Genomic DNA, 26,437 nt, shown 5'->3' with positions numbered 1-26,437 from the left:
AAGGAGGTTCCTGTGGAGCATAAACACCGTGTGGACAGAGACCAGTTGCGCTGAATGGCCTGTTTCTGCGTTGTAAATTCAATGTACAGGAAACTCTTTTTTATCCGGCACCGACGGGACTGGCCTGGTGCCGGTTTATCAAAAAGTCCGGATTACAGAGAGGTATAATTAAAAGGTGATGCGCTATCAATTCTAATAAAAGGCTAGGCAGAGTTCAGAACAACAGGCTTTTATTAACTACTGAATTGCACTTCAGACAGATCAGGACTATGCCTCTAGTGGACGACCGAATGCCAGGAGCTGCCATGCGGCCGCTCTTATACTCGGTAGCCCAGGGGCGGAGTCAGCTGAGGCATAGTCAGGCACAACAGTGAAACAAGAGTGAACGACAACAACAACAACAACAACAGTGAACACAGTGAACTACAGTGGTTTACCACATTCACCCCTCGTTTAAAATTAAGTCCGGCGGGGTGAAGTGTATCAAAAGTTCGAGTAGGCGAGTCTGTCGGGCGGCCTCGTTTGCCGTCGAGATCTTCGTGGCGACGGTTGCGATGGTACAGCTTCCCACGACGCGTCTTGAGCGGGGTCCAGCACCGGCGTATCGTCCCCTTTGGTGTTGGGTGGGCGAGTGGGCTCCGGCTGGTCCTGGGGGCGTGGCATACCGTCTACTGGGGTGGAATGGACAGGGGTGAGAATTGGGTCTACTGAATTTTGGGCCGTGTCGGAGGGGGTCGTGGTGGGGGGCAATGGTGGCGGGTCAGTGGACCCCGAGGGTGCCAGATCTCTAATGGAGACTGTGTCCTCCCGCCCGTCCGGGTATGCCACGTAGGCGTACTGGGGGTTGGCATGGAGGAGGTGAACCTTCTCTACCAGGGGAGCCGTTTTGTGGGACCTTACATGCTTCCTCAGCAGGACGGGCCCTGGGGACGTCAGCCAGTGTGGTAGTGAGTTACCGGATGTGGACCTCCGGGGAAAAACAAACATTCGCTCATGGGGGGTTGTGTTGGTGGCTGTACACAGCAGTGACCGGATGGAGTGGAGCGCATCGGGTAGGACATCCTGCCAACGGGAGGTCGGAAGGCCCCTAGATTTTAAGGCTAGGAGGGCCGCCTTCCAGACCGTCGCGTTCTCTCTTTCAACCTGTCCGTTCCCCCGGGGGTTGTAGCTGGTGGTCCGGCTTGAGGCAATACCTCTCATGAGCAGGTACTGACGGAGTTCGTCGCTCATGAAGGACGAGCCCCGGTCGCTATGAATATAGCTGGGAAAACCGAACAGAGCAAAGAGGTTGTGCAGGCATTTAATGACCGTAGCGGTGGTCGTGTCCGGGCAGGGGATGGCAAAAGGGAAACGGGTGTACTCATCAACTATGTTGAGGAAGTACACATTGCGGTCAGAGGAGGGGAGGGGCCCTTTAAAGTCGATACTCAGGCGCTCAAAAGGGCGGGTGGCCTTGATCAGGTTTGCTCTGTCAGGCGTATAGAAGCGCGGCTTGCACTCTGCACAGACTGGGCAGCTCCTGGTCATGGTCCTGACCTCCTCGATGGAGTAAGGCAGGTTGCGGCCCTTAATGAAATGGAAGAACCTGGTGACCCCCGGGTGGCAGAGGTCATTGTGGAGGCCCCGTAGTCTATCGATCTGCGCGGTGGCGCATGTGCCTCGCGATAGAGCGTCTGAGGGTTCGTTGAGTTTCCCTGGCCGGTACAAGATGTCGTAATTGTAGGTGGAAAGTTCGATTCTCCACCTCAAAATCTTGTCATTTTTGATTTTACCCCTCTGCTTGTTGTTGAACATGAAAGCAACTGAACGCTGGTCAGTAAGCAGGGTAAATCGTTTTCCAGCCAGGTAGTGCCGCCAGTGGCGCACCGCCTCCACAATGGCCTGGGCCTCCTTTTCCACAGAGGAGTGTCTGAGTTCGGAGCCCTGGAGGGTTCGTGAAAAGAAGGCCACGGGTCTTCCCGCCTGGTTAAGGGTAGCGGCCAGGGCGAAGTCGGATGCATCGCTCTCCACCTGGAAGGGGATAGACTCGTCTACCGAGTGCATGGTGGCCTTGGCAATGTCATCTTTTATACGGTGAAAGGCTAAGTGGGCCTCCGCCGTCAGGGGGAAGGAAGTGGACTTGATAAGTGGACGGGCTTTGTCCGCATAATGAGGGACCCACTGGGCGTAATAGGAAAAGAAGCCCAGGCACCTTTTGAGGGCCTTGAGACAGTGGGGCAGGGGAAGTTCCATCAACGGGCGCATCCGGTCAGGGTCAGGACTGATGACTCTGTGTTTCACCACGCAACCAAGGATAGCGAGGCGGGCTGTGCGGAATATGCACTTTTCCTTGTTGTACGTGAGGTTTAGGAGTTGGGCCGTGCGGAGGAACTTATCAAGATTGGCGTCATGGTCCTGCAGGTCATGGCCGCAGATGGTCACGTTGTCTAGGTAGGGAAACGTGGCCTGTAACGCATTCTCGTCGACCATCCGGTCCATCTCCCTCTGGAAGACGGAGACACTGTTGGTGACGCCAAAAGGAACCCTGAGGAAGTGAAAAAGGCGGCCGTTTGCCTCGAAAGCTGTGTACTGGCGGTCCTCAGGGCGGATAGGGATTTGGTGGTATGCTGCCTTGAGGTCAATGGTCGAGAAAACGCGGTATTGCGCTATCTTATTAACCATGTCGGCTATGCGGGGGAGGGGGTATGCGTCCAACTGGGTGTACTTGTTGATAGTCTGGCTGTAGTCGATGACTAGGCGCTGCTTGTTGCCAGTCTTAACGACTACCACCTGGGCTCGCCAGGGGCTGGTACTATCCTCAATAATCCCCTCTTTCAGGAGCCGCGTCACCTCAGATCTTATGAAGGATCTGTCCCCGGTGCTGTATCGCCTGCTCTTTGTGGCGATAGGCTTGCAGTCGCGGGTGAGGTTGGCGAACAGGGGGGGGGGTGTGATTTTGAGGGTGGAGAGACTACAGGTGGGGCGTGGCGGGCAATTTAAAAACTGCTGGTTGCAGACAGTGAGTGGGGGAAAAGGTCCACCGTATGTCAAGGTGACACTCTTAAAGTGACAATGAAAGTCCAACCCCAGTAGAACGGCAGCGCAGAGATGTGGCAGGACGAAGAGCTTTACATTTTTATATACGGAGCCCTTCACCGAGAGGGTCACTACGCAGTAGCCGCCGACGTCTGCTGAGTGGGATTTCGAGGCCATGGAGATCCGATGGCGCGTTGGCCGGACCGAGAGAGAATAGCGCCGTACTGTATCAGGGTGTATGAAGCTCTCCGTGCTCCCGGAATCAAAAAGGCAAGTTGTGGCGCGGCCATTTACCTGGATGTCCATCGTGGACCTGGCTAGCTGATGGGGTCTGGATTGATCCAGCGTGATGGAGGCCGCTGTGGAGTCGGTAGCGTCGCTGTAGAACCCCGGTGAGGCGGCGGTGGGTGAGTCGGGGGCCCGTTGGCAGAATGGCAGACAAGATGGCGGCGTCGGAGAGGAAGGACAAAATGGCGGCGCCCATGACGATCCCGATCCCCACGAGGCTGGAGGGAGGCAAGATGGCCGCTCCCACGAATCGCACGCGGCGCTGCTGGAGGTAGGGGTCTTCTGGCTTCTGCAGACGCCAGCGTAGTGTCCCTTCTTACCGCAGGCAGAGCAGACCGCGTTTTTCGCCGGGCAGCGCGCCCTGGGGTGTTTGGTTTGGCCACAGAAATAACATTTCTGGCTCGGGTGGGACATCGCTGCAGCAGTTGAGGCCAGGGCCCGTGGCGGCGCCGCGTCCCAAGGTGGCGGCGGCTGCGGCATCCATGAGGCGGCCGCGCGGTCCGGGGAGTAGGCCTCCATGTTCCGGTGGGCTACGTCCAACGAGAGGGTGAGTGAAATCGCCTTCTTCAGGTCGAGCTCGCTACTTTCCAGCAGTCGCTGCCGTGTGTGAGTGGACCTAAGGCCCGCCACGAGGGCGTCCCGGATGAGCTCCTCCGTATGTTCCGTGGCTGTTACTTGCTTGCATTCGCAGGCTCGGCCGAGTTCCTTCAGCGCCCGTATGTATGCTTCTGTGGGTTCCCCGGGCTGTTGTTTGCGAGACCCCAGGAGATGTCTTGCGTAAACATAGTTGACCGGGCGTGCGTATTGCTCCTTCAAGATGTCGATAGCCCCCTGGTAGCTCGTAGCGTCCCGGATAAGGGCAAAAGCTCGGTGGTTTACTTTAGAGTTCAGCACCCTGAGCTTGTCGGCATCGGCGGCGACGGTCTCGCCGGATGCAGTCAGAAAGGACTCAAAGCAGTGCAGCCAGTGCGAGAACTTAGCAGTCGAGTCCGGTTCTTGCGGGTCGAGTTCCAGGCACTTGATCTTAAGAATCTGCAGCATCGTTTTTTTTTTTTTTCAGTAGTTAATAAAATTGATGCGCTATCAATTCTAATAAAAGGCTAGGCAGAGTTCAGAACAACAGGCTTTTATTAACTACTGAATTGCACTTCAGACAGATCAGGACTATGCCTCTAGTGGACGACCGAATGCCAGGAGCTGCCATGCGGCCGCTCTTATACTCGGTAGCCCAGGGGCGGAGTCAGCTGAGGCATAGTCAGGCACAACAGTGAAACAAGAGTGAACGACAACAACAACAACAACAACAGTGAACACAGTGAACTACAGTGGTTTACCACAAAAGGTACGAGAGCCCCGTACACAGCAACAAATCCAGGCTTCCCTGTTGCTTAGCAACAGGTGCAGGAACCCCGGTTACATGGCCACAGATCCAGGAACAGCCACTAATATGAAGTAAAACTTACCTGAACCTACTCCTGAATTTTGCCGGTTAACAGAGAGTTTCCTGTAATACTAGATGAGGAAGCACATGAGCTCAATAATGGGATTGATTTCTCCGTTAATTAATACTATTAATCAGTAAGTGACTTACAGAAGCTAGTTCCTAACCTTGGAATAATATCAATCCTTGACTGTTTTACAAATGGTGATTTCTGTGCTCCATTGCTGCTCAACTTTAATGCTTTGGCAGATGCGCTAAAGATACCTGTTCTAAATACAGTGTTTTATTTTTAAAAGGTTATCTTCCAAATAACACAGTCAAATTAAAGCATTCAACTCTCAGCATCAAGAACTGTGCCCTAAAAAGAGCTTGAGCATAAACAGAACTGTGCGGGGTTACAGGGTTGACAGCTCAGTTTCGAAACAGTGCCTTACAGAGCAAAAAACCAGCTCAGCTTCCCAAGTAAAGACAGAAAGGGGGAAACATTCAGTTGTTTGCGTCTCCCGTTAGCGCCTTATGAAGGCGCAAAGCCACTAGCGCCCGGGCGCGGCGATGTTTGCACCGCTCGCGAAATTAACGAGACACTTTGAGACGGCGCCAAACACTACCACCACGATCTCCTGCGCCGGCAGATCGTGACGTCAGTCGAGTGCGCGACGCCCCGGTAGCGCCCCGGACCGGATATTGAGTGGCGCCCCCTGCCTTACCGCCTGCCGCTAGCAACGACAGGTTGAGGGGAGCGTTTTGCAGTCGGGAAGGGACTGGGGGAGCGCTATTTAAAGGCGACCACTTCCTGCCTTTTTTGTCTGTGACATTTTTGCACCACACATTCTGAGAGAGAAAGAGAGAGACTTCTGGAGAGATTCAACGCTGTGTGAAGGGGCTTTGAGTACTGAGCAGCACTTTGCAGGTTCATTTTGATTTGCCCTTCCTTGCTTCGCCAGCGCTCTGAAGTAGCGCCTCGCTCCTCGGCCTTTGCGCCTTAAGACAGGTGTGAAGCGCTTGATTTAGCGCTCCAATCACCTCCAGGGGCGATAAAAGCCAAGTTTGCCGTCGGAGGCGATAATTAGCGCCAGGCGCTAAACTTTGCGCACGGACGATAATGGCGCCCCTCTGAATTGTTCCCCCAAAATTTTGGAAATGCACAGCAGTTGGAAAGATAAAGGGTGGGGCTGCACTCCCATCAATTTCCTAAACTAGTTCACTAGTTGCCAACCCTCCAGAATTGCCCTGGAGTCTCTTTTTTTTAAATTTATTCGTTCATGGGATGTGGGCGTCGCTGGCAAGGCCAGCATTTATTGCCCATCCCTAATTGTCCTTGAGAAGGTGGTGGTGAGCCGCCGCTTTGAACCGCTGCAGTCTGTGCGGTGAAGGTACTCCCACAGTGCTGACTTTGTCGGAGCGGTTTGGTTTGCTCGGCCGTTTCAGAGGACAGTTGAGAGCCAACCACATTGCTGTGGGTCTGAAGTCACATCGGCCAGACCGGGTAAGGGCGGCAGATTTCCTTCCCTAAAGGACATTAGTGAACCAGTTGGGTTTTTCCAACAAGCCGGTAGTTTCATGGTCACCAATACTGATACTAGCTTTTTAATTCTAAATTTATTTAATTCGCTGAATTAAAATTCCCCAGCTGCCGTGGTGGGATTTGAACTCACGTCTCCAGATTATTAGTCCAGGCCTCTGGATCACTAGTCCAGTAATACAACCACTATGCTACCGTACCCCCTACCATCTCCAGGAACTGCAGAGTAATCTCCCAGGACAGTACCGCAAGCAAAACCCGGGAGAAAAATCATAGGGGGCATTAAACAAAATTGTGCGGGTTTTTTTTTCATTTTCTTTAAACACTTTAATTTATTAGTTATAAAAACTGACGGGTCAAGAGTCATCCAATTGGGTAGCAGAGAGTCTGTTCCCTTTCCAGTTGGCCGTGGGGGAAGGCAGTGGCGCCTGGAGGATGGGCCAATGGCGGGAGTGAACGGCGGAGTGCTTCGAGGTGGGATGTCGCGCAATAAACCTGCAGGAATACCCCCAACCAGAGTTGGCGACCCCACTTGCAGGGCAAGCCAGGACTCATCTTCAGCGGTATTGGCAGGGGTCTGAGACGTGGTTGTCTCATAGAAACATAGAAGGTAGGAGCAGGAGTAGGCCATTCGGCCCCTCGAGCCTGCTCCGCCATTCAATGCGATCATGGCTGATCATCCAAACTCAGTACCCTGTCCCTGCCTTCTCCCCATATCCCTTGATCCCTTTAGCCTTAAGAAATATATCCAACTCCTTCTTGAATATATTTAATGAATTGGCCTCAACTGCCTTCTGTGGTAGAGAATTCCACAGGTTCACCACTCTCTGGGTGAAGAAATTCCTCCTCATCTCTGTCCTAAATGGCTTACCCCTTATCCTTAGACTGTGACGGTTCTGGACTCCCCCGCCATCGGGAACATCTTTCCTATCAGCTGGAATATCGTCTACGGGTTGGGGGGTGGAGGGAGAATGGGGAGAAAGTGAGATCCTAAGGAGAGGAGAAAAATAACGTTACGCTCTGAACAGTTTTCATTGTGACAGAGATACTTGAGAACTTGAAATAAAAATTGGGATACCTGGGCCATTATAATAACGAGACAAGTTTAAGACTGAATTACCAGGGTGCATGCACCAGTTAAGAGGCCCACCATGCAGATAAGCAGCCCGGGTAGTTTGATTTGGAAAATGCAATGCAGCCCGTTATTCTTTCTGCTTAGAACTGCCTCCGGCCATCCATCTCACTGAGTGCTGTGTGCTAAATTATTCAGCAGTATACAACGGCACTAGCAGGCTGCATGCAGAGTGAGTGTGAGCTGTATCATTTTGGGTTATGTTGGGTCCTGTCAGTGCTGATGTATAGCAGCTAACGATACCTCTTTGGGCTTGTTGGGCGTTTTAATGTTTTATAAAGTCAGAAAACGTCTATCTGTTTTTGTTTATCGTATTTTCAAGGCCTTTCATTTCCTCATATATTTTGTACATTTTGATTACACAATACCAACAACAACTTGCATTTATATAGCGCCTTTAATGTTGTGAAAACACCCCAAGGTGTTTCACAGGACAAAAAATTGACACTGAGCCACATAAAGAGATATTCGGACGGGTAGGAGGTGGGTTTTATGGAGCAACTTAAAGGAGGAGAGAGAGGTAGAGAGGTTTAGGGAGGGAATTCCAGAGTGCTTGAATACTTTCTGAATCACTCTGATCTGGTAACTCATTGTGCAAGGGACACGCTTGGCTCATTCTTGAAAAACCCTTTTCAGGCCTGCACACTTTCTATAGAAGTGAAATTAAGCATGGCACCAGGAATCAGTGTTTGCCACGAATTAAATATTAAGCCAAATAATGATCCCATTGTCAATAGCTAACCATTGTAATTACTTCGGGTCTTCAGCTACCTTGGCTTTGGGTTGTATTTTGTCCCACCTGCATCTCATTTTCCACAACAACAGTCCCAACTATAATCGTGAGGCCTTCTTCTTATCGTGTCCACGGACAGTCTACACACAGCCCAGCCAGAACGGGACACATTTTTGCGCCTTGTTGTTGGATTCGGCAAGATCTGCAACAGTGCAGGGTTCCTCTAACGATGGACATTGCAGGAGATGTTGCATAGTCTGTGCCTCAGTTCCACATTCACAAGTTGTCGGGCTGGTTGAATATCCCCATTTGCTTAGTGACACCATTGAGCAACCTACACCGGTCCTAAGTCTGTTAAGGCACTTCCAGGTTGCCCAGTTGCAATTAGCTCCTGGGGGAAGGCTTTCATCAAGTAAAATTTCCATCGCTGGGGGTTGTTCAAGACTGGCGAGCCGGTCTTTCCACAAGGCGATGCGGGCTTCAGATGAGGTTGATTGTAATGGACCAACACTGTTCCTGAAGCTCTTTCTTGACTTTAGGCGGCTGGGTGTAGGTGTATGACAATGCAGAGGGTGTCTCTCATCTGATGTTTGACGGAGTCGTCCTTTCTTGCTGGCTACCATTCTTCTTCAGTAAACGTTTAACCAGCATGCTGTTATTTTCACTGGTTTATTTTGTGTGTCAGCCATGGCTCAGTGGGCAGCACTCTCTCTCGCCTCTGAGTCAGAAGGTTGTGGGTTCATAGTCCCACTCCAGAGACTTGAGCACATAATCTTGGCTGACACTCCCAGTGCAGTGCTGAGGGAGAGCTGCACTGTCGGAGGTGCAGGGCTAAGGGGAAAGAGCAGCACAGTGGGATTAATTGGAGAGCTCTTTCAAAGAGTCGGCACAGGCACGATGGGCCGAATGGCCTCTTTCTGTGCTGTACAATTCTATGTGACTGGTAGGAAGGATGTTTATTCTAATCTCAAATCCTTGCAAAATGCATTCTGTCATGTCACTGCCTCATTTGGGATGGAGTATAAAAGTAGGGAAGTCTTGCTATAACTGTACAGGGCGTTGGTGAGACCACACCTTGAGTACTGCGCACTGATTCCTGGTGCCATGCTTAATTTCACGTCTATTGAAAGTGTGCAGGCCTGAAAAGGGTTATGAAGAATGAGCCAAGCGTGTCCCTTGCACAATGAGTTACCAGATCGGAGTGATTCAGAAAGTATTCAAGCACTCTGGAATTCCCTCCCTAAACCTCTCTACCTCTCTCTCCTCCTTTAAGTTGCTCCATAAAACCCACCTTCTACCCGTCCGAATATCTCTATGTGGCTCAGTGTCAATTTTTTGTCCTGTGGAACACCTTGGGGTGTTTTCACAACATTAAAGGCACTATATAAATGCAAGTTGTTGTTGGTATTGCGTAATCAAAATGTACAAAATATATGAGGAAATGAAAGGCCTTGAAAATACGATAAACAGAAACAGATAGAAGTTTTCTGACTTTATAAAACATTAAAACGCCCAACAAGCCCGAAGAGGTATCGTTAGCTGCTATACATCAGCACTGACAGGCCCAACATAACCCAAAATGATACAGCTCACACTCACTCTGCATGCAGCCTGCTAGTGCCATTGTACTGCTGAATAATTTAGCTGGTCTCCTTGTATTGGAGGCAGTTCAGAGAAGGTTCACTAGGTTGATTCCTGAGATGAAGGGGTTGTCTTATGAGGGCAGGTTGGGCCTATGAGTATAGAAGAATGAGAGGTGATCCTATTGAAACATATAAGATTCTGAGGGGGCTTGACAGGGTAGATGCAGAGAGGATGTTTCCCCTCGTGGGGGAATCTAGAACTCGGGGGCATAATTTCAGAATAAGGGGTCGCCCTTTTAAAACGGAGATGAAGAGGAATTTCTTCTCTCAGAGGGTCGTGAATCTTTGGCATTCTCTTCCCCAGAGAGCTGTGGAGGCCAGGACATTGAATATATTCAAGGCAGAGATAGACAGATTTTTGAAAAACAAGGGAGTCGAGGGTTATGGGGAGCGGGCAGGAAAGTGGAGTTGAGGCCAAGATCAGAACAGTCATGATCTTATTGAATGGCGGAGCAGGCTCGAGGGGCCGAATGGCCGACTCCTGCTCCTGTTTCGTATGTTCTTATGAGACAGAGGCCAAGATCATTGGGACGTTGACAATTTCAAACATAACATTGAGGTGCCAAATTGTGACACACAAAATGTATAGTAGATTGATTGTAGAAACCGTTCAAACTTCACTTCGCGAGCACAGGGCATTCAAACCTTTCCGTTGTAGTTCTTTGGCTGCCTCCTGCACTCTCCATCGACTGCACGTGAACATTTTATGAATGGGACCTGACATGAATCAGTCATTCATGAAAGAAAGACTTATGAAATAATACTGAGCGGCCTACGGGTGGCACTGTCCAGGGAGAGTATAAATACTCGGGCACGGGCCCAGCTTGCGCAGGACATTCTTTAACAGGAACTAGTGAAGGACACAACTAGACCTCCATGTTGTAAAACAGTTGATTAAAGCTTTGTTTAACGCTTAGACCAAGTGCCTAGTAGTTTTTTTACGTCTGGGCCTGTGAGGAAAAATCGTCTTTAAAATATGTGCCAGGCTTTCCCGTACTGGGAATGGTTCCAGTCAGACTTGTGCAGGAAGCGACAGAAGGCCGTGGAAAGCAAGGGGCTCCCTCCTGGATTGAGTTGCTGGGAATTTACTGAAGCTCTTGTCATTTGGCAGCGTCGGGTTGGATAATGGTCAGAATGTTTTTCAAATTAGAATAAATATGGAAAACTCTGCAGCTCTGCGAGCAGGTTTACCACATGCAAAGCCGTGTGTACTTGCGACTAGTCAGTGTTTCTGCTCTTTAAACTGTTTCTTGGGAATTTGAAGGTGGAATTGGCAAAACAGAAAGCAAATAATGAGCACTGTGGCTGTTGCCTGCCTCGGACCACTGATCGTGTAGTTCTCAGGCAGGTACTTCGATTGCTTGGCCTGGTTCTAAACTGATCTGTACTCTTGTCTTTTTTTGCTTACAGGCATTACTGACCACACAAAACAAACTGAAATCTCTCGTCCCAAACTTCACCTTCAACCTTGGTTTCTCCGGAAAGTTCTACCACACAGGTAAAAGTGGTGTTAAAAAAAAATCCTTTTCTTACCCGTCTTTGGGTAACCCTTGAAACTTTCTTCAACCTCTAGGCCAGCCAGTTCCCGATTCTGACCCCTTTCACCAGATTCTATGTTGGGGGTGGGGGCAGGCTGAGTTGGAGAGATTTTCCTCTGGACAGGGCGGGGAGAGAAGAATGAGACACCAGTAAGCCTTTGCATTGTGCTCCCCTCCCCAATCTCCTGCATGAGTCATAACGGCACAGAAGGAGGCCATTCGGCCCATCGAGTCCGTGCCGGCTCTCTGTAGAGCAATCCAGTCAGTCCCATTCTCCCGCTCTATCCCCGTAGCCCTGCAAGTTTATTTCCCTCCAGTGCCTATCCAGCCTCCCCTTTAAAAACATCGAGTGTCTCCGCTTCCACCACTTCCGTCGGCAGCGAGTTCCAGGTCCTCGCCACTCGCTGCGTAAAATAGTTTTTCTTCACATCCCCCCTGTATCTCTTGCCCAAAACCTTAAATCTGTGTCCCCTAGTCCTTGTACCATCAACTAGTGGGAACAGCCTTTCCCCGTCTAGCCTATCCAAACCCATCATAATCTTGTACACCTCGATCAAATCTCCCCTCAACCTCCTTTGCTCTAATGAAAACAAATCCAGCTTCTCCAACCTGTCCTTGTAGCTAAGATCCCCCATCCCTGGAACCTTTCTGGTAAATCTCCTCTGCACCCTCTCAAGTGCTTGCTGTGGAAAATTTATGATGAATACCTGCCCTTAAAGAAAGAAAGACTTGCATTTATATTGCGCCTTTCACGACCTCAGGATGTCCCAAAGCGCTTTACAGCCAATGAAGTACTTTTTGAAGTGGAGTCACTGCTGTAATGTAGGAAACGTGACAGCCAATTTGGGCACAGCAAGCTCCCACAAACAGCAATGTGATAATGACCAGATAATCTGTTTTTTAGTGATGTTGGTTGAGGGATAAATATTAGCCCCAGGACACCGGGGAGAACTCCCCTGCTCTTCTTTGAAATAGTGGCCGTGGGATCTTTTACGTCCACCTGAGAGAGCAGACGAGGCCTCGGTTTAACATCTCATCCGAAAGACGGCACCTCCGACAGTGCAGCACTCCCTCAGCACTGCACTGGAGTGGCCGCCTTGGCAGAGACTGTAAGGTCATTTAAAAGAGAATTGGATAAGTACAATCCCCACTGCTTATAGCGGCTACACACGATGGCCGGTATAATGCAACAGCGTTAATAAAACTAAAAATCTATTTTTTTTAGAATGCTTTGGCCAGCACGCACCCTTTGAATTCTGATTATTTACGGAGTTAAATTCCAGTACTGTTTTGTACGGCATTTCTTAATATCAATTCTTAACTTGCCTTGAGAAAGTCAGTTAGTATTTTCTGGAGCTGCAGCACTAAAGTGTCTGTCGTTGATGCTTCGACTTCACTTCATGTAAACCCAATTTTATTTTTGCTTAAATACATCTGAAGAAAGGAGAGCGATCCCTGCGTTTATATTGCACTTTGTCACATTTTCGGAATGTCTCAAAGCGATTCAAACAGTGAATTTGCTTAAGTCCGGGCTTGTATTTCAGAAGAAGCCTAAGGAAAGTGAGGTCTGCCTCGATAAGGCTCTTTTATTACAATCAGCGCCCCTTAACGAGGTGCGAACTAATGAGTAAACACAGCGGTTTCTGCCCGAAGTAAGCGGAGCTCTTAAGACGCTGTAACCGGCAACTTTGAAAATTGACGTTAATCCAAATGGATCATGGGTTTCGCTTTTGGCCAATATAAGCGACTGCCCATTTTAAACGTGGACGATTTAAGTGGTGAGGGCTATATTTGAAATGGAAGAATAAAAAAAGGATGTGGGGATAGGGCACGGAAATGGGATTGAAGTAGATTAGGGTTTAGGGTTGTATTCCCTGGACTTTAGAAGGCTAATGGCTGATTTGATCGAAGTTTTCAAGATATTAAGGGGAACTGATGGGATAAACTATTTCCGCTGGTTGGGGATTCTAGGACTAGGGGGCATAGTCTAAAAGTTAGAGCCAGGCCTTTCAGGAGTGAAGTTAGGAAACACTTCTACACACAAAGGGTGGTAGAAGGTTGGAACTCTGTTCCGCAAATGGCAATTGATGCTACATGAGTTGTTCATTTTAAATCTGAGATTGATAGATTTTTGTTAACCAAAGATATTGAGGGACATGGGGCAACGGCAAATATGGAGTTAGGTCACAGATCAGCTGTGATCTCATTGAATGGCGGAACAGGCTCGAGGGGCTGAGTGGCCTCCTCCTGTTCCTATGTTTTAACCCCTGACACACTCATTTTAAGAGTTATACCGGATTACATGCTGAATACAGTGGCTAACGTTGGGTCTTTCTCTCTCCAGTTACCAGTTTGCAGGCTGGAACCACTTTCCAGGCTGTTCAAGGAGCATCGATGCCTAGCTTAACAACCCAAGGCCCCTCGATAGTAACCTCAACCTCATTGAATGGAGGAACAGGCTCGAGGGGCTCCTCCTGTTCGTATGTTCCTAGATTGCTCCAGTAGAAGGGTTAGCACTAGCACAGGCCCGGATACGATATATGAATGGCCGCCTTTGCTGCATGATCCAAACTTCCTAGGTGAAGGAGGAGGTTAGGTGTCACTGTGAACTAAAAAAAAATGTGCGGGGCTTTAAGATGAAAGGGAGAGGCTAAGATGAGTAATTTGAATGCGAGGCCTCTGGATTCCTGTGAAATAAAGCTGACACTGACCGTGCAGTGGTGCTGCTTCCCTGAGTGCTTGACCCCCTGGATCACTTTTAATCTTAACTGATGGAACGCAGCAAGCACTGACTGGAGGAGCCAAGTTACAAGGTTGTCGGTGACTTCTCGTCATTTGCCTGTCAAGCAGATGGTGGATTCACATTAGCTGGGGAATGCTGCCGTGGAGGTGAGGGATGAGAGAAACAGCAGTGGGCAGACGGGAAAAATATGTCCCAAATGAGGAGGAAGTACGGCCGACAGATGGAGAAAATGTTACAGTTGACATGTGGCTTGCGAGTGATTTAGGAAACGAGTAATCCAAAGCAGCCTTGCGCACAGTTTCAATTAGCGGGTTTCGACAGTTGCCGGTCAGGTTCTGTGGGGTTTTTTTTTACGATGCAACAAATGCTGCCAAAAAAAATCTTTTTTGTCCAAGAAAAGTGCCTGTTGTTGCTGAAGGGGTTGTGCCATAAGAAATAGGAGCAGGGGTCGGTCATTCGGCCCCTCGAGCCTGCTCCGCCATTCAATAAGATCATGGCTGATCTACCTCAACTCCACCTTCCCGCACTATCCCCATATCCCTTAATTCCTCCCAAAATGTTGACCTCTGTCTTGAAATAAACAGAGCGTGTTGGATAATGTGCCGATGGTTAAGATATGATCAGGATTGAGTGGTGGTGGCGGATTGAGTAAATGAAGCGTATAAAATATGGTGGTGTTGAATCAACACTCATGCCGTTGCTGTCGACCTCTTGGCTTGATCTGCCCAGACGGTGCAACGTTTTTATGGGTTCACTGTACAATTGCTTCCTTTAAAATCAGAGTGGGGTGCGGGGAGAGGAAAAATAGGGTGCGATATCTAATTGTGACTTCCATGGAAATGCTGGATGAATGTCGGACTGTGTTTAGTGCCCTGCCCGTGCAGCAGCCCATCGTTCTCTCGGTCTGCTGGGTGCTGTTGCAGCCCAGGAGGAAGAGGATGCAGCGAGTGTTCCCCCGAGGACGTGTCTCTGGGATGGGCTTTGTTAGTAATGCAGTTGTAGAGCTGAGCAGAGTGGTCAAAGGATTTCACGAGCCTGTGGGGCTTTGGTACTATGTCCACTTAAACCGCACACCCAGCCGCATGATTATAAGTTTCGCTCTTCCAGGTTTTATTTGAAACTTTATTTATCACGTCCGTTGGGTCGAAGCAGCATTCTGAGATGTCGAACTCGGCTTTCAGTTTGCACGGAGAGAGTGTGAGAGAGTGAGAGCGTGTGTGAGAGAGAGAGAAAGAGAGAGTGAGTGTGAGAGCGTGTGAGAGAGAGAAAGAGAGAGTAAGAGTGTGTGAGAGAAAGAGTGTGTGTGTGTGAGAGAGTAAGAGTGTGTGTGTGAGTGAGTGTGAGAGCGTGTGTGAGTGAGTGTGAGAGCGTGTGTGTGTGTGTGTGTGGTGTGTGTGTGTGTGTGTGTGTGTGTGTGTGTGTGTGTGTGAGAGCGTGTGTGTGTGAGTGAGTGTGAGAGCGTGTGTGTGAGTGAGTGTGAGAGTGTGTGTGAGTGTGAGCGTGCATGTGTGTGTGTGAGTGTGAAAGTGTGTGTGAGAGAGAGAGTGTGTGTGAGAGAGAGAGAGTTAGAGAGAGTGAGAGTGTGTGTGTGTGTGAGAGAGAGTGAGAGCGTGTGTGAGTGAGAGCATGTGAGAGTTAGAGAAAGAGTGTGAGAGAGTGAGAGCGTGTGAGAGTTAGAGAGAGAAAGAGAGAGTGTGTGTGAGAGTGAGTGTGAGAGAGTGTGTGTGTGAGAGAGAGCGCGAGCGCGCGAGTTCCTAGCTGTTAAATTCAAAATGTTTGCACGGAACAACCTGGAATTGCAGAATATAATCCCGCAAACATCGATCAGAAACCCGAAATCCCTTGTAATAAAAATAGGAGATGACTTATTCCGTCACTGTAAGCCAGTGGCCCAGGTGATGGGCACCACACGAACCGCATCTTAGCCAAAGCCCCTCGTATATTGTTTTTAGCATCGATAAACCTGAAGAAGCTCAGTGCTGAAACCGTGCAGTAACTTCAACCTGAAGAGAGGAGCAAGGTTTTCTATAACCAGATGTGCGGTTGATCATTTTACTGTGGGCAGGAAGTTGTCTCTGAAGCAGAATGAGAAATACAGAACATATGGATTTTCATTTCTAGCCCAAAGCTAAAAGTTTCCCAAAACGTTTTCTGCTGGGACGTTGCAAGATGTATGTGCTGTTGCAGTGTCTGGCTGTGTATATAACTGTAGGAATTTAATGGCTGTGTCAGGAATATTTGCCAAGACAATAGATATGCCGTACGTAAAAGAAAGAAAGACTTGCATTTATATAGCCCCTTTCACGACCAGCGGACGCCTCAAAGTGCTTTACAGCCAATGAAGTACTTTTGAAGTGTAGTCACTGTTGTAATGTGGGAAACGCGGCAGCCAATTTGCGCACAGCAAGCTCCCACAAACAGCAATGTGATAATGACCAGGTAATCTGTTTTTGTTATGTTGGTTGAGGGATAAATATTGGGCCAGGACACCGGGGAGAACTCTCCTGCTCTTCTTCGAAATAGTGCCACGGGATCTTTTACGTCCACCTGAGAGAGCAGACGAGGCCTGGGTTTAATGTCTCATCCGAAAGATGGCACCTCCGACAGTGCAGCACTCCCTCAGCACTGCACTGGAGTGTCAGCCTTGATTTATGTGCTCAAGTCCCTGGAGTGGGACTTGAACCCACAACCACCTGACTCAGAGGCGAGAGTGCTGCCCACTGACCCACGGCTGACCCACATACTTCAATAGCGAACAGGCATACCGAAACAACTAATACTGGGTGTTGTTTCTTTTGAAATCTGAAAATATTTCCCAAATTGGTCCCCAAGGTTTTGTTTGTTAAAACTGCTGGCAGATATTCCACAGAGCTGTGCACAGTGAGACAGAGCTTATACTTTGCTGGGGCATAGACATGAGGGAGAAATACCCATCGACACAAAAGGACTTTGGAAGGACTTTGTGAGGGGTCCTTCAAGAGACACTACGGGGGTAACTTTGACTTTGAATGACAGTGTGAAAAGGGCGCTATCGATTCAGCCGCCTGTTCTACATCCCTTCCAAATTGGGAAGAACATAAGAAATCAAGGTTTATGGGGAGCGGGCAGGAAAGTGGCGTTGAGACCCAGATCAGATCAGCCATGATCTTATTGAATGGCGGAACAGGCTCGAGAGGCCGAATAGCAGGAGTCGGCCATACGGCCCCTCGAGCCTGCTCCGTCATTCAATAAGATCATGGCTGATCATCGATCTCAACTCCACTTTCCCGCCCGATCCCCATATCCCTTGATTCCCCTAGACTCTAATAATCTATCAAAACGTACGCATGCTCAGGTGCAGCTTTCTAAAATGCAAACGTAATTTGCTCCCCGTGGCCTCTCGAGGCGTGCGTCAATTTAGAATAGAATAGGTATTTGATTGCGAATTGTTCCCTCCCTCGTGTGTCCCCGTCTCTTTTCAATCGCCAAAAAAAAGAAGAAAATTTGGGCCAATTTATTCCAATGCATTCAGAATAGAGTGTGTGCCAGATGGAATCAGCTTTCATTTCCCCCAGTGAGATGTGGTTTGCTTCAGCTACACACCTCCCATCAACAGCCTCAGCTCATCTAGTCAGCTCAAGGAACTATGCAGACAGAAAAACCACTGCGCTCACTCAATGTGGCTCAGCATTGAACTAGATCATGAGAACGTAAGAATTAGGAGCAGGAATAGAGCATACGGCCCCTCGAGCCTGCTCCGCCATTCAATAAGATCATGGCTGTTCTTCGACCTCCGTTCCACTTTCCCGCCCGATCCTCTAGACTCCAATAATCTGTCGCTCTCAGTCTTGAATATACTCAATGACTGAGCAGTCACAGCCCCCTGGGGTAGAGAATTCCTAAGATTCACCACCCTCCGAGTGAAGACATTCCTCCTCATCTCAGTCTTAAATGGCCGACCCCTAATCCTGAGACACTGCCCCCTCGTTCTAGACTCTCCAGCCAGGGGGAAACGAGGTGTAACGGACGGCTGTATCAGAATCGCTCGTTTTACACTATCGGCCAAAGTCAAAATTGCCTCCTCAACATGAAATGATTGGGTCCGGGAAAACAAATAGGGGCCAAATTTCCTCTTTGCTAATCTGATGTAACCTGGGTGGGAGGGGGAGATACGTTGGGTGATGACCTGTTCTGCTGACCACCCACCCCCCACACACCATCCAATGTCACTTTCCCAATTTTCCGCCAGTGACCAAAGACTTTCAATACGACCAGCTAAGTATGGATGGCCATTCCAACGACAAACAGGAGTGGAAGCGACGGTGGGGGCTTACACATTGCAAATCCCGCCGTGCTCTTGTTGTAGATCATCTCCACCCACCCACACCGCATTTGATACACCGGTTTTATATCTTTTCAGCTGTGATTTATTGCTCTTCTATAAGCACAAAGACGGAGCCATTCAGCTGCAAGAAATTTGCATGCATGCAGGTGTGACGCCTGAAGTGTGACATAGGAAGTATGATGGACGAAACACGAGCTCGATACCGTGGCTTTTTATACCATAGATGTGCTCTGCGTAATGCATTCTCGCAATTCTCGAAACACAGCTGCTTTCATATCGTATAATGGTACAGCACCGAAGGAGGCCATTCGGCCCATCATGCCTGTGCCGGCTCTTTGAAAGAGCTCTCCAGTTAGTCCCACTCCCCCTGCTCTTTCCGAATAACCCTGCAAAGTGTTCCTTTACTAGTATTTATCCCATTCCCTTTTGAAAGTTACTATTGAATCTGCTTCCACCGTCCTGTCCTCTGGTTACCGACCATCCGGCCACTGGAAACAGTTTCTCCTTGTTTACTCGATCGAAACCCCATATAATTTTGAACACCTCCATTAAATCTCCCCTTAACCTTCTCTGCTCCAAGGAGAACATATTTGAAATCTTTGTATGCATTTGACCTGCTTTGTGTAGCAGAATTTGTGTTTTCCTTCTAAAGGTGTCTGTTTTGTGTTCTGTCCTGGACATCATTTAGGGTTAGTTGACAGCTGGGTGCCTGAACTCCAGGTCGTTTTACCAGTTGAGTGTGGCTGCCTTAAAAAGGTGTGGTTGTCCCTTTCTGATGATGCCCGGCTTTAAGCCACCCAGAAATGCTCTCTGTCAGAATGTGATTGCTGCAGTGAATTCAGCATTTTGGATGTGTCAGGTCTGTTGTGTGGATTGGAGCCAGCAGTGGCATTGCATTTGCCTAGAACATATGATCTACCTCTGATACCTCCTCCAGCCCTCCGAGATCTCTGCGCTCCTCCAATTCTGGCCTCTTCACAACCCTGAGTTTCATCGCTCCACCATTGGTGGCCGTGACTCCAGCTGCCTAGGCCCCAAGCTCTGGAATTCCCTGCCTAAACCCTCTGCGCCTCTCTCCTCCTTTAAGACGCTCCTTAAAACCTACCTCTTTGACCAAGCTTTTGGTCACCTGCCCTAATATCCCCTAATGAGGCTCGGTGTCAAATTTGGTTTTGATAATCGCTCCTGTGAAGCACCTTGGGACCTTTTACTACGTTAAAGGCGCTATATAAATGCAAGTTGTTGTTGAACAAGGCAGAGACTGGAGTGGAAGCACCCTGGCGAAGGCAGAATGCTGACAAAGTAAAAAAATATATATATATTAAGAGACAAAAAATGAAATGTGATATAGATAAGAGAATGAAAGGAAAATGTAGAGCAGGAAGATAAAAAGGAGTCTGAAGACAGAGAAACTGAAAAGGCACAATATGGGCAATTGAGAAGAGATGAAAAGGAGTCAGCTCGATGGCGACCTTGGGCCTGAATGCAGATAGACCTGGATTAAGCAACCACTTTACAGGAATCCCTTGGGTACCTGCTTCGTGCAGGTTTCACCATATGAAATAATTTGTAACCTGATCCCGAACTAGATTTTCAGAACAACAAGGCTGAACTCTGTTTCTTTGTGCTTTAAATGGAAACCAAACCAGCCTGTAGAGTTTCAGCTGAAGCTGCATGACTCCACAGCGATTAACTACCTCACAAGCGCGAGTCGCGCACTTCCAGGAAAAGAGGAGTGGTGTCATGTGTTAAGTCTGTGAATTGTTCAAGTAATTAATACTCAGACTTAATCAGTAACAATAAAACAGGTCTTTACTGGTTGGAGGTAGGGACTACACTGAATACAAGATTACTGCACAGTGCTTATATACCGGTGTGTTCACCCCCGGTATTACGTCTACAGCAGCCTGAGAAAGTAGTACATCTCTTAAGGTGGAACAGGCTTAAGCTCTCTTAAGGTGGAACAGGTTACATACACAACACTCCTCCCTTCTTAGCTTTATAGTCACCCCCCCATTTAACATAACGTAATAACATATATACATATATAACTTCATGTTTAACGTAACATATCACAGATTCAGTCTCTGCGGAAAACAGTTCACAGATTCAATCTCTGTGGTGTAGTCGGTTCACGTTACTCATTCAATAGTCCTTTCATGGATTTAACAGCTTGAACTTCCGAACTGATTTGGCTCTGTTTGGAGGGACCACGTGTGTGATCTGGTAGAGGTGATAATGGTTCAGATGGGTCATCTTCTGTTTTTACTTTTCCTTTTCTGCTTCTTGGAGACTCTCTGGGCTCCATTGTCAGCTGCCACAGCTGCCAGCTGCATGCGCAGTTCCTCCTTCTCTTCCTCCTTTTTTCGTAGTAGAGCCACCTTCTCCCGATGTTCCGTAGACTTTCGGTGCTCCTCCATGATTTCTGTATGGTGGGAGTCGAAGTTACAAGTTGGGCAGGACAGGACATAGTAATATTCGGAGTCGTCCGACAGGTCAGCGAGAGGGTCGTCTATTTCCTCCATACCCAGCTGGACGTTAGCCAGCTCTTGTTCCAAATCCAGACATCTTTCCTGAAGAGACTTCTTCATGTGTACCTCTGCATCCAGCTTTTTCTGGGCTTTCAGCAAGTCGTTTACTAGTGACCTCATTTGTGATTTTAATACTTCAACTTCCTTTGGAGATTGATTGATCGGACTATGCAATCCCTCTACCGGAGCAGCTGTTTCAGCGGTCTGTTGTTCTACATTGACATGAGTCAGCGTACTTTTGGCATCCAATGGCTGCTCTGTTGCAGTCGTTTCAGTCTGTGTCGTCACATCAGCCATCTCAATGACTTTTGAGAGCTCCGAACCCTTTTCCTTTGAAGATCGCAGCTCGTGTTCAAGTTTTTCCCATTTCAGAGTCTTGTCCCTCAGCATATGAAGGAGTTGGCTGACCGTTAACTCTTCTGACACCAGATTATGGCACGCACCTTCAGAACCTGAATCAGCTTTGATTCGTTCGGCCTCCTCGCGCAGATGGTTGGTGTGCTCCTGCTCCATTTTCCCCATCAGTTGCTTCTGTTGCCTTTCCAGATTCTCCCACTCTGTAACAAAGAACTTTTTTATTTCATTCATCTCTTGCTCAAAACGGCGAATCATTTGTTCTAATTGCTGTTGTAGTTTGAAATGGAGTTGAGTTCGAGCCCAGTGTCCCTCAAGAATGTGCATATCAGTAGACTTGACAGACTCAGAATTCTCTGTTAAACTATGTTGTTGTTGCTCAGTGGAATTCTGTGCTGAAACTTTGTCTTTTGCACATGGGTTGGTCTTACCATCATCAGTTCTAGAGTCTGGGCTGATTATCTGCACCGAGTTCTCACTCTTTATGGCTTTTAGCGAATGCCAGTCCATATTTATGTTTCTAAACCACTCCCGGCCTAGTAGTGGTGGACCTCCCTCCGGTAGCACATATAAGTCCATTATTTGACTTCCTTCGCCCTTGTTGGCCACTGCAACCTTTATTGTCCCGATGGGGTACACTCTCTGCCCCGTGTAGGTTGTCAATATAATCTCCGTATCCTGTAGGGGAATATGTTGGAATAACCTTCTGTAATCTTTCTTATTCATGACCGACAATGCCGATCCAGTGTCCAATTCCATTTTTACTTGGACTCCTTCTATCTGAAGAGTAACCCAAATTGTCTGGAGGTCTGCACCCTTACCAACGTTGAGTACCCTTAAGCTAGCCAGTTCAATACTGCTTAAGCCAGCCAGTTCATTACTGCTAGCGTCTGAATCGGACTCCTGTTCGGCCACCTTGTGTACTTTTGCGTATTTTCCTTGCGGTGACTTCTTGTTGCTGGTCTTCTTCGCTGACCTGCATACTCTAGCTATATGTCCAAGCCTACCACAAGTTCTACATTCTTGGTTTTTAAACCAACACTGGTTCTGATCATGCGTTGTCTTTCCACAACGATAACATTTGCCAGAACTCACACCCAATTTGTGTGCACTGAGCTCCGGTGACCGTAGCTGCATTACTGCCGTGCCTCTCGCTGCGGCTTCGTGTGCTGCTGCCATAGTGACCGCCTTCTCAAGCGTCAGCTCATTCTCCTCGAGCAGTCGCTTTTGTGTATCCTGTTTAAATAAACCACACACAAATTTGTCTCGTAGTGCATCTGTCAGTCCCGTTCCAAACTGGCAATATTTCGCTAATTTACGCAATTCCAGCAAATATTCAGCATTGCTTTCATGCTGTAGCTGCCTTCTGTCGTAAAATTTAAATCGTTCCGCTAGCATCAGCGGCGTGGGGTTTAGATGATCTTTCAGGACAGTAACAATCTCATCGAACGTCTTATCCGCCGGTTCATCTGGTGATAACAGGTGTTTCAATTGCCCGTATGTCTTCGCACCCATTAAATTTAATAATGTTAGAGCTTTATCTTGGTCACGAATTTTATTGGCCTTACAATAATTTTTTACTCTTTCAACATATATGGCCCAATCTTCGAGGTCACTATCAAAGGTGCTAATATTCCCGTGTTTAGGCATTGTAGATTTGCAATTTCTCAGATTTTATTTTCTTTACTTGTTATCAAAGATGGCGGCTTCCCGCTCTTGCCGTTGTCCTCCGCCCACAAAATGGCGGTTTTCCCGCGCTTGGCGGTCTTCACCCGTCCCCCGACGCCGTCTCCCTTCAGCCCCCGAGTGCGGCCCTTATCTTCGCCGCGATCGCCCGAGTGCGGCCCTTATCTTTGGTCCCGATCGCTGGCCCGCGCTGTGCCTCGCACTTGAAGCGGCTCCCGGCCTCTGGCTCACCCGCTCGCGCGGCTCTTGCTCGCTCCCTCCCGGGCTCTGGCTTACCCACGAGGTTATGGAGGCTTCAGGGTCCTAATGCCTGTCGCTTCCAGTCGCTGGAAGCTGTCAGGATTTCTGCTGCCCTTCAGTTTTGAGTGGGGTGTTGAGGATTGAAACCTCTCTTCAACGTCCTGTCTTTGGACGAAGCCGCCGTGGAATAACTGCCGCAGGGTAAGAACCTGACTCGTCGCCAGTGTTAAGTCTGTGAGTTGTTCAAGTAATTAATACTCAGACTTAATCAGTAACAATAAAACAGGTCTTTACTGGTTGGAGGTAGGGACTACACTGAATACAAGATTACTGCACAGTGCTTATATACCGGTGTGTTCACCCCCGGTATTACGTCTACAGCAGCCTGAGAAAGTAGTACATCTCTTAAGGTGGAACAGGCTTAAGCTCTCTTAAGGTGGAACAGGTTACATACACAACATCATGGAACAAACACATTGAGGTTTTCAGAAAGTAGGTTACAGAAGTAAAGGGAGACCACAGAGATAAGTCCCGATGAGCCATTTGTCCCAGAGCAGTTCTGCCCCCAATCCATCACAGCATTCAAGTACCTCCTGAATGATGAGAGTTTTTGCCTCCACGACCCTACAATTCCAGGTTTAATCGCTGTCTGTGTGTGAAGAAATGCTTCCTGATTAAAGTCCGAGGCCTAAAAATTCGATTGCTTTGCGCCTCCCGTTTGCGACCTAAGAGCCCTTTAAGAAGGGGAGGAAGGCCTGCAGTACCGCGGTGTGACGTGCTGCAGCACATGGCGCTGCGGCACGTAGCACCGCGATATTCACTCGCAGCGTCTGAGGGAGGCGGGGCGCTTCCAATAGCACCCCGCTTCCCTCTTGGGGCGCTACCGATGAATTTCCGCCGCGGGGGGGAGCTACTGTAATTTTTTGGGGGTACTAAAAGTAGTGCTCCGGCGAAGTTAGCGCCCCAAAGGGGGTGCGACTCAATTTTCCCCCCCTAAAGTTGCCTATTACAACTTTGTACCTACGTCCCCGTTGTGCTTGGGATGAATCTTTTCTATTCCACTTATTTCTGTTCTTTCCTCCTGCTTCAATCCTCTGATCCTGCAGCCCACCTTCGTCGCCCTTCCTTGCACCACTTCTCGGCCGTGTATATGTCCCTTGCAATGTTCCCTCTAATTTTTATTTGGGTGCGCGGCCCCATTTGAATTTCCGCGCAGGCGAGGTTTTTCCCACTTTCAAAGCCGGCGAGCTGGCTGCGCGGGACCTCTAGACCACTGCGCGGCCGCACAGGTTAACGGGAACATTGGTCCCTTGTGCTGTGGTCGTTCATCCCCTGTGCTCGTTGACCTACATTGGCACCCGGTCCACCAACACCTCGATTTTAAAATTTGTGTTCAAATCGCTCCATGGACTCGCCACCGCCCCCCCCCCCCCCCCCCGCCGGCTCCCAACTCTGTAAACTCTTCCAGCCCTACAACCCTCCAAGATCTCTGCGTTCCTCCAACTCTAGCCTCTTGCGCATCCCCAATCCCTTCGCTCCACCATTGGCGGCCGTGCCTTCAGCTGTCTAGGCCCTAAGCTCTGAAATTCCCTCCTTAGGACTGAGAAGGACACTTAGGACTGAGATGAGGAGAGATTTCTTCACTCAGAGGGTGGTGAACCTGTGGAATTCTCTACCACAGAAGGCTGAGGAGGCCAAGTCACTGGATATATTTAAGAAGGAGATCGATAGATTTCTAGACACAAAAGGCATCAAGGGGTATGGGGAGAGAAGGGGAATATGGTATTGAGATAGGGGATCAGCCATGATCATATTGAATGGCGGAGCAGGCTCGAAGGGCCGAAAGCTCCTATTTTTCTATATTTAAATCTCTCCCCCTCCCTACCTCGCTCTCCTGTAAGACGCTCCTTAAAACCTTCCCCTTGGACCAAGCTTTTGGTCACCTGTCCTAATATCTCCTTAGATGGCTCGGTGTCAGATTCTGTCTAATTACGCTCCTGTGAATCGCTTTGGGATGCTTTACTACGTTAATGGTGCTGTACAAATGCAAGTTGTTGTGGTAACGAGAACTGTGTGCAGTATTCAAGGTGCGACCTGACCAGAGTACGACACGGAGGGAAGAATGTAGCGGGGAGAAAAGCAAAGCAGCCGATTTTTCATACATACCTTGGGTTCACTTGGTAATTTCAGGGCCACCAGCCGGTGCGTGTTAATATGCGGAGTCTCTTGCTGAGGTGTCAGGACCGCATGTTGGCTGTGACCCCTCGTTGGGGCTATTGGCCAGACGTCCTTAATAAGCTTTTAGGCTTCCTTTTGTGGGGGAAAGAATTGGCCTGTTCAAGAAAGAGGCCTTCTCGCGTAGGTCTCAAGGTAAGGGCCTCCGATTGCGTGGCACTTGAGCTGTTTTAAGCAACAGCTTTACATCGCCCGACCGATTGACACATCTGTGTTGTCAGCGAGTACTTGAAGTGCATTGGGCCCCGTACACTCTGTAGTAGCTGGCCCGAAACACAGTAAATGTTTTTTATTTATTCATTCACTGGGTGTGGGCGTCGCTGGCAAGGCCACCATTTATTGCCCGTCCCTAATTGACCTCGAAAGGATGGTGGTGAGCCGCCTTATACGACTGGGTGGCTCGCTCGGCCATTTCAGAGGGTCAGTTAAAAGTCTAGCCACATTGCTGTGGGTCTAGAGTCACATATCGGCCAGACCGGGCAAGGACAGTAGATTTCCTTCCCTAAAGGACATTAGCGAACAAGATGGGTTTTTCCGACAATCCAGTGGTTTCATGGTCACCATTACAGATACTAGCTTTTTATTCCAGATTTTTTAAAATATCATTATTTGAATTTAAATTCCCCAGCTGCCGAGATGGGATTTGAATTCCTGTCTCCGGATCATTTGTTCAGACATCTGGTTCACTAATCCAGCAGTAACATATCCACTATGCTACCGTACCTCTGCTACTTCTAGTTCCTAGTGACCTAGTTCCAGGGTAATATTTTAATTCTGAGTTGGCCCTGCCTCTGATTAGCCTCCAATCACTTGTGCTGTGGGTTTGGCCCTTTAATCGAATCCGTTTACAAAGCAACAACTTGCATTTAACGTAGTAAAACATCCCAAGGCGCTTCACAGGAGCGTTATCAAACCTCATTTGACACCGAGCCTCATAAGATATTAGGACAGGCGACCAAAAACCTTGGTCCAAGAGATTGGTTTTAAGGAGCAGCTTCAAGGAGGAGAGAGA

At 48.7% G+C, this 26,437-nt stretch overlaps 1 protein-coding gene and 1 long non-coding RNA gene across 2 annotated transcripts in view; one reads left to right on the top strand and one right to left on the bottom strand.

Annotated features, from left to right (window-relative positions):
- The window catches only part of LOC147098634 (uncharacterized), a 679,602-nt gene that overhangs the window by 519,641 nt on the left and 133,524 nt on the right, over window positions 1–26,437 (bottom strand). The gene's annotated exons all lie outside the window — the stretch shown is intronic.
- Window positions 1–26,437, top strand: part of ndst2a (N-deacetylase/N-sulfotransferase (heparan glucosaminyl) 2a) — a 172,383-nt gene that overhangs the window by 54,940 nt on the left and 91,006 nt on the right. The window contains exon 3 of the mRNA XM_085970595.1: window positions 11,185–11,272. Within this exon, the coding sequence (XP_085826721.1) occupies window positions 11,185–11,272 (88 nt within the window). The remainder of the gene's footprint in view (window positions 1–11,184; window positions 11,273–26,437) is intronic.

This window comes from Somniosus microcephalus, chromosome 29 (assembly GCF_052327205.1).
Source record: "Somniosus microcephalus isolate GS21.2 chromosome 29, FLI_Smic_1.0, whole genome shotgun sequence".
NCBI lineage: Eukaryota > Metazoa > Chordata > Chondrichthyes > Squaliformes > Somniosidae > Somniosus > Somniosus microcephalus.
Note: the sequence above shows the minus strand (reverse complement) of the source record. Positions and strands in the feature narration are given on the sequence as shown.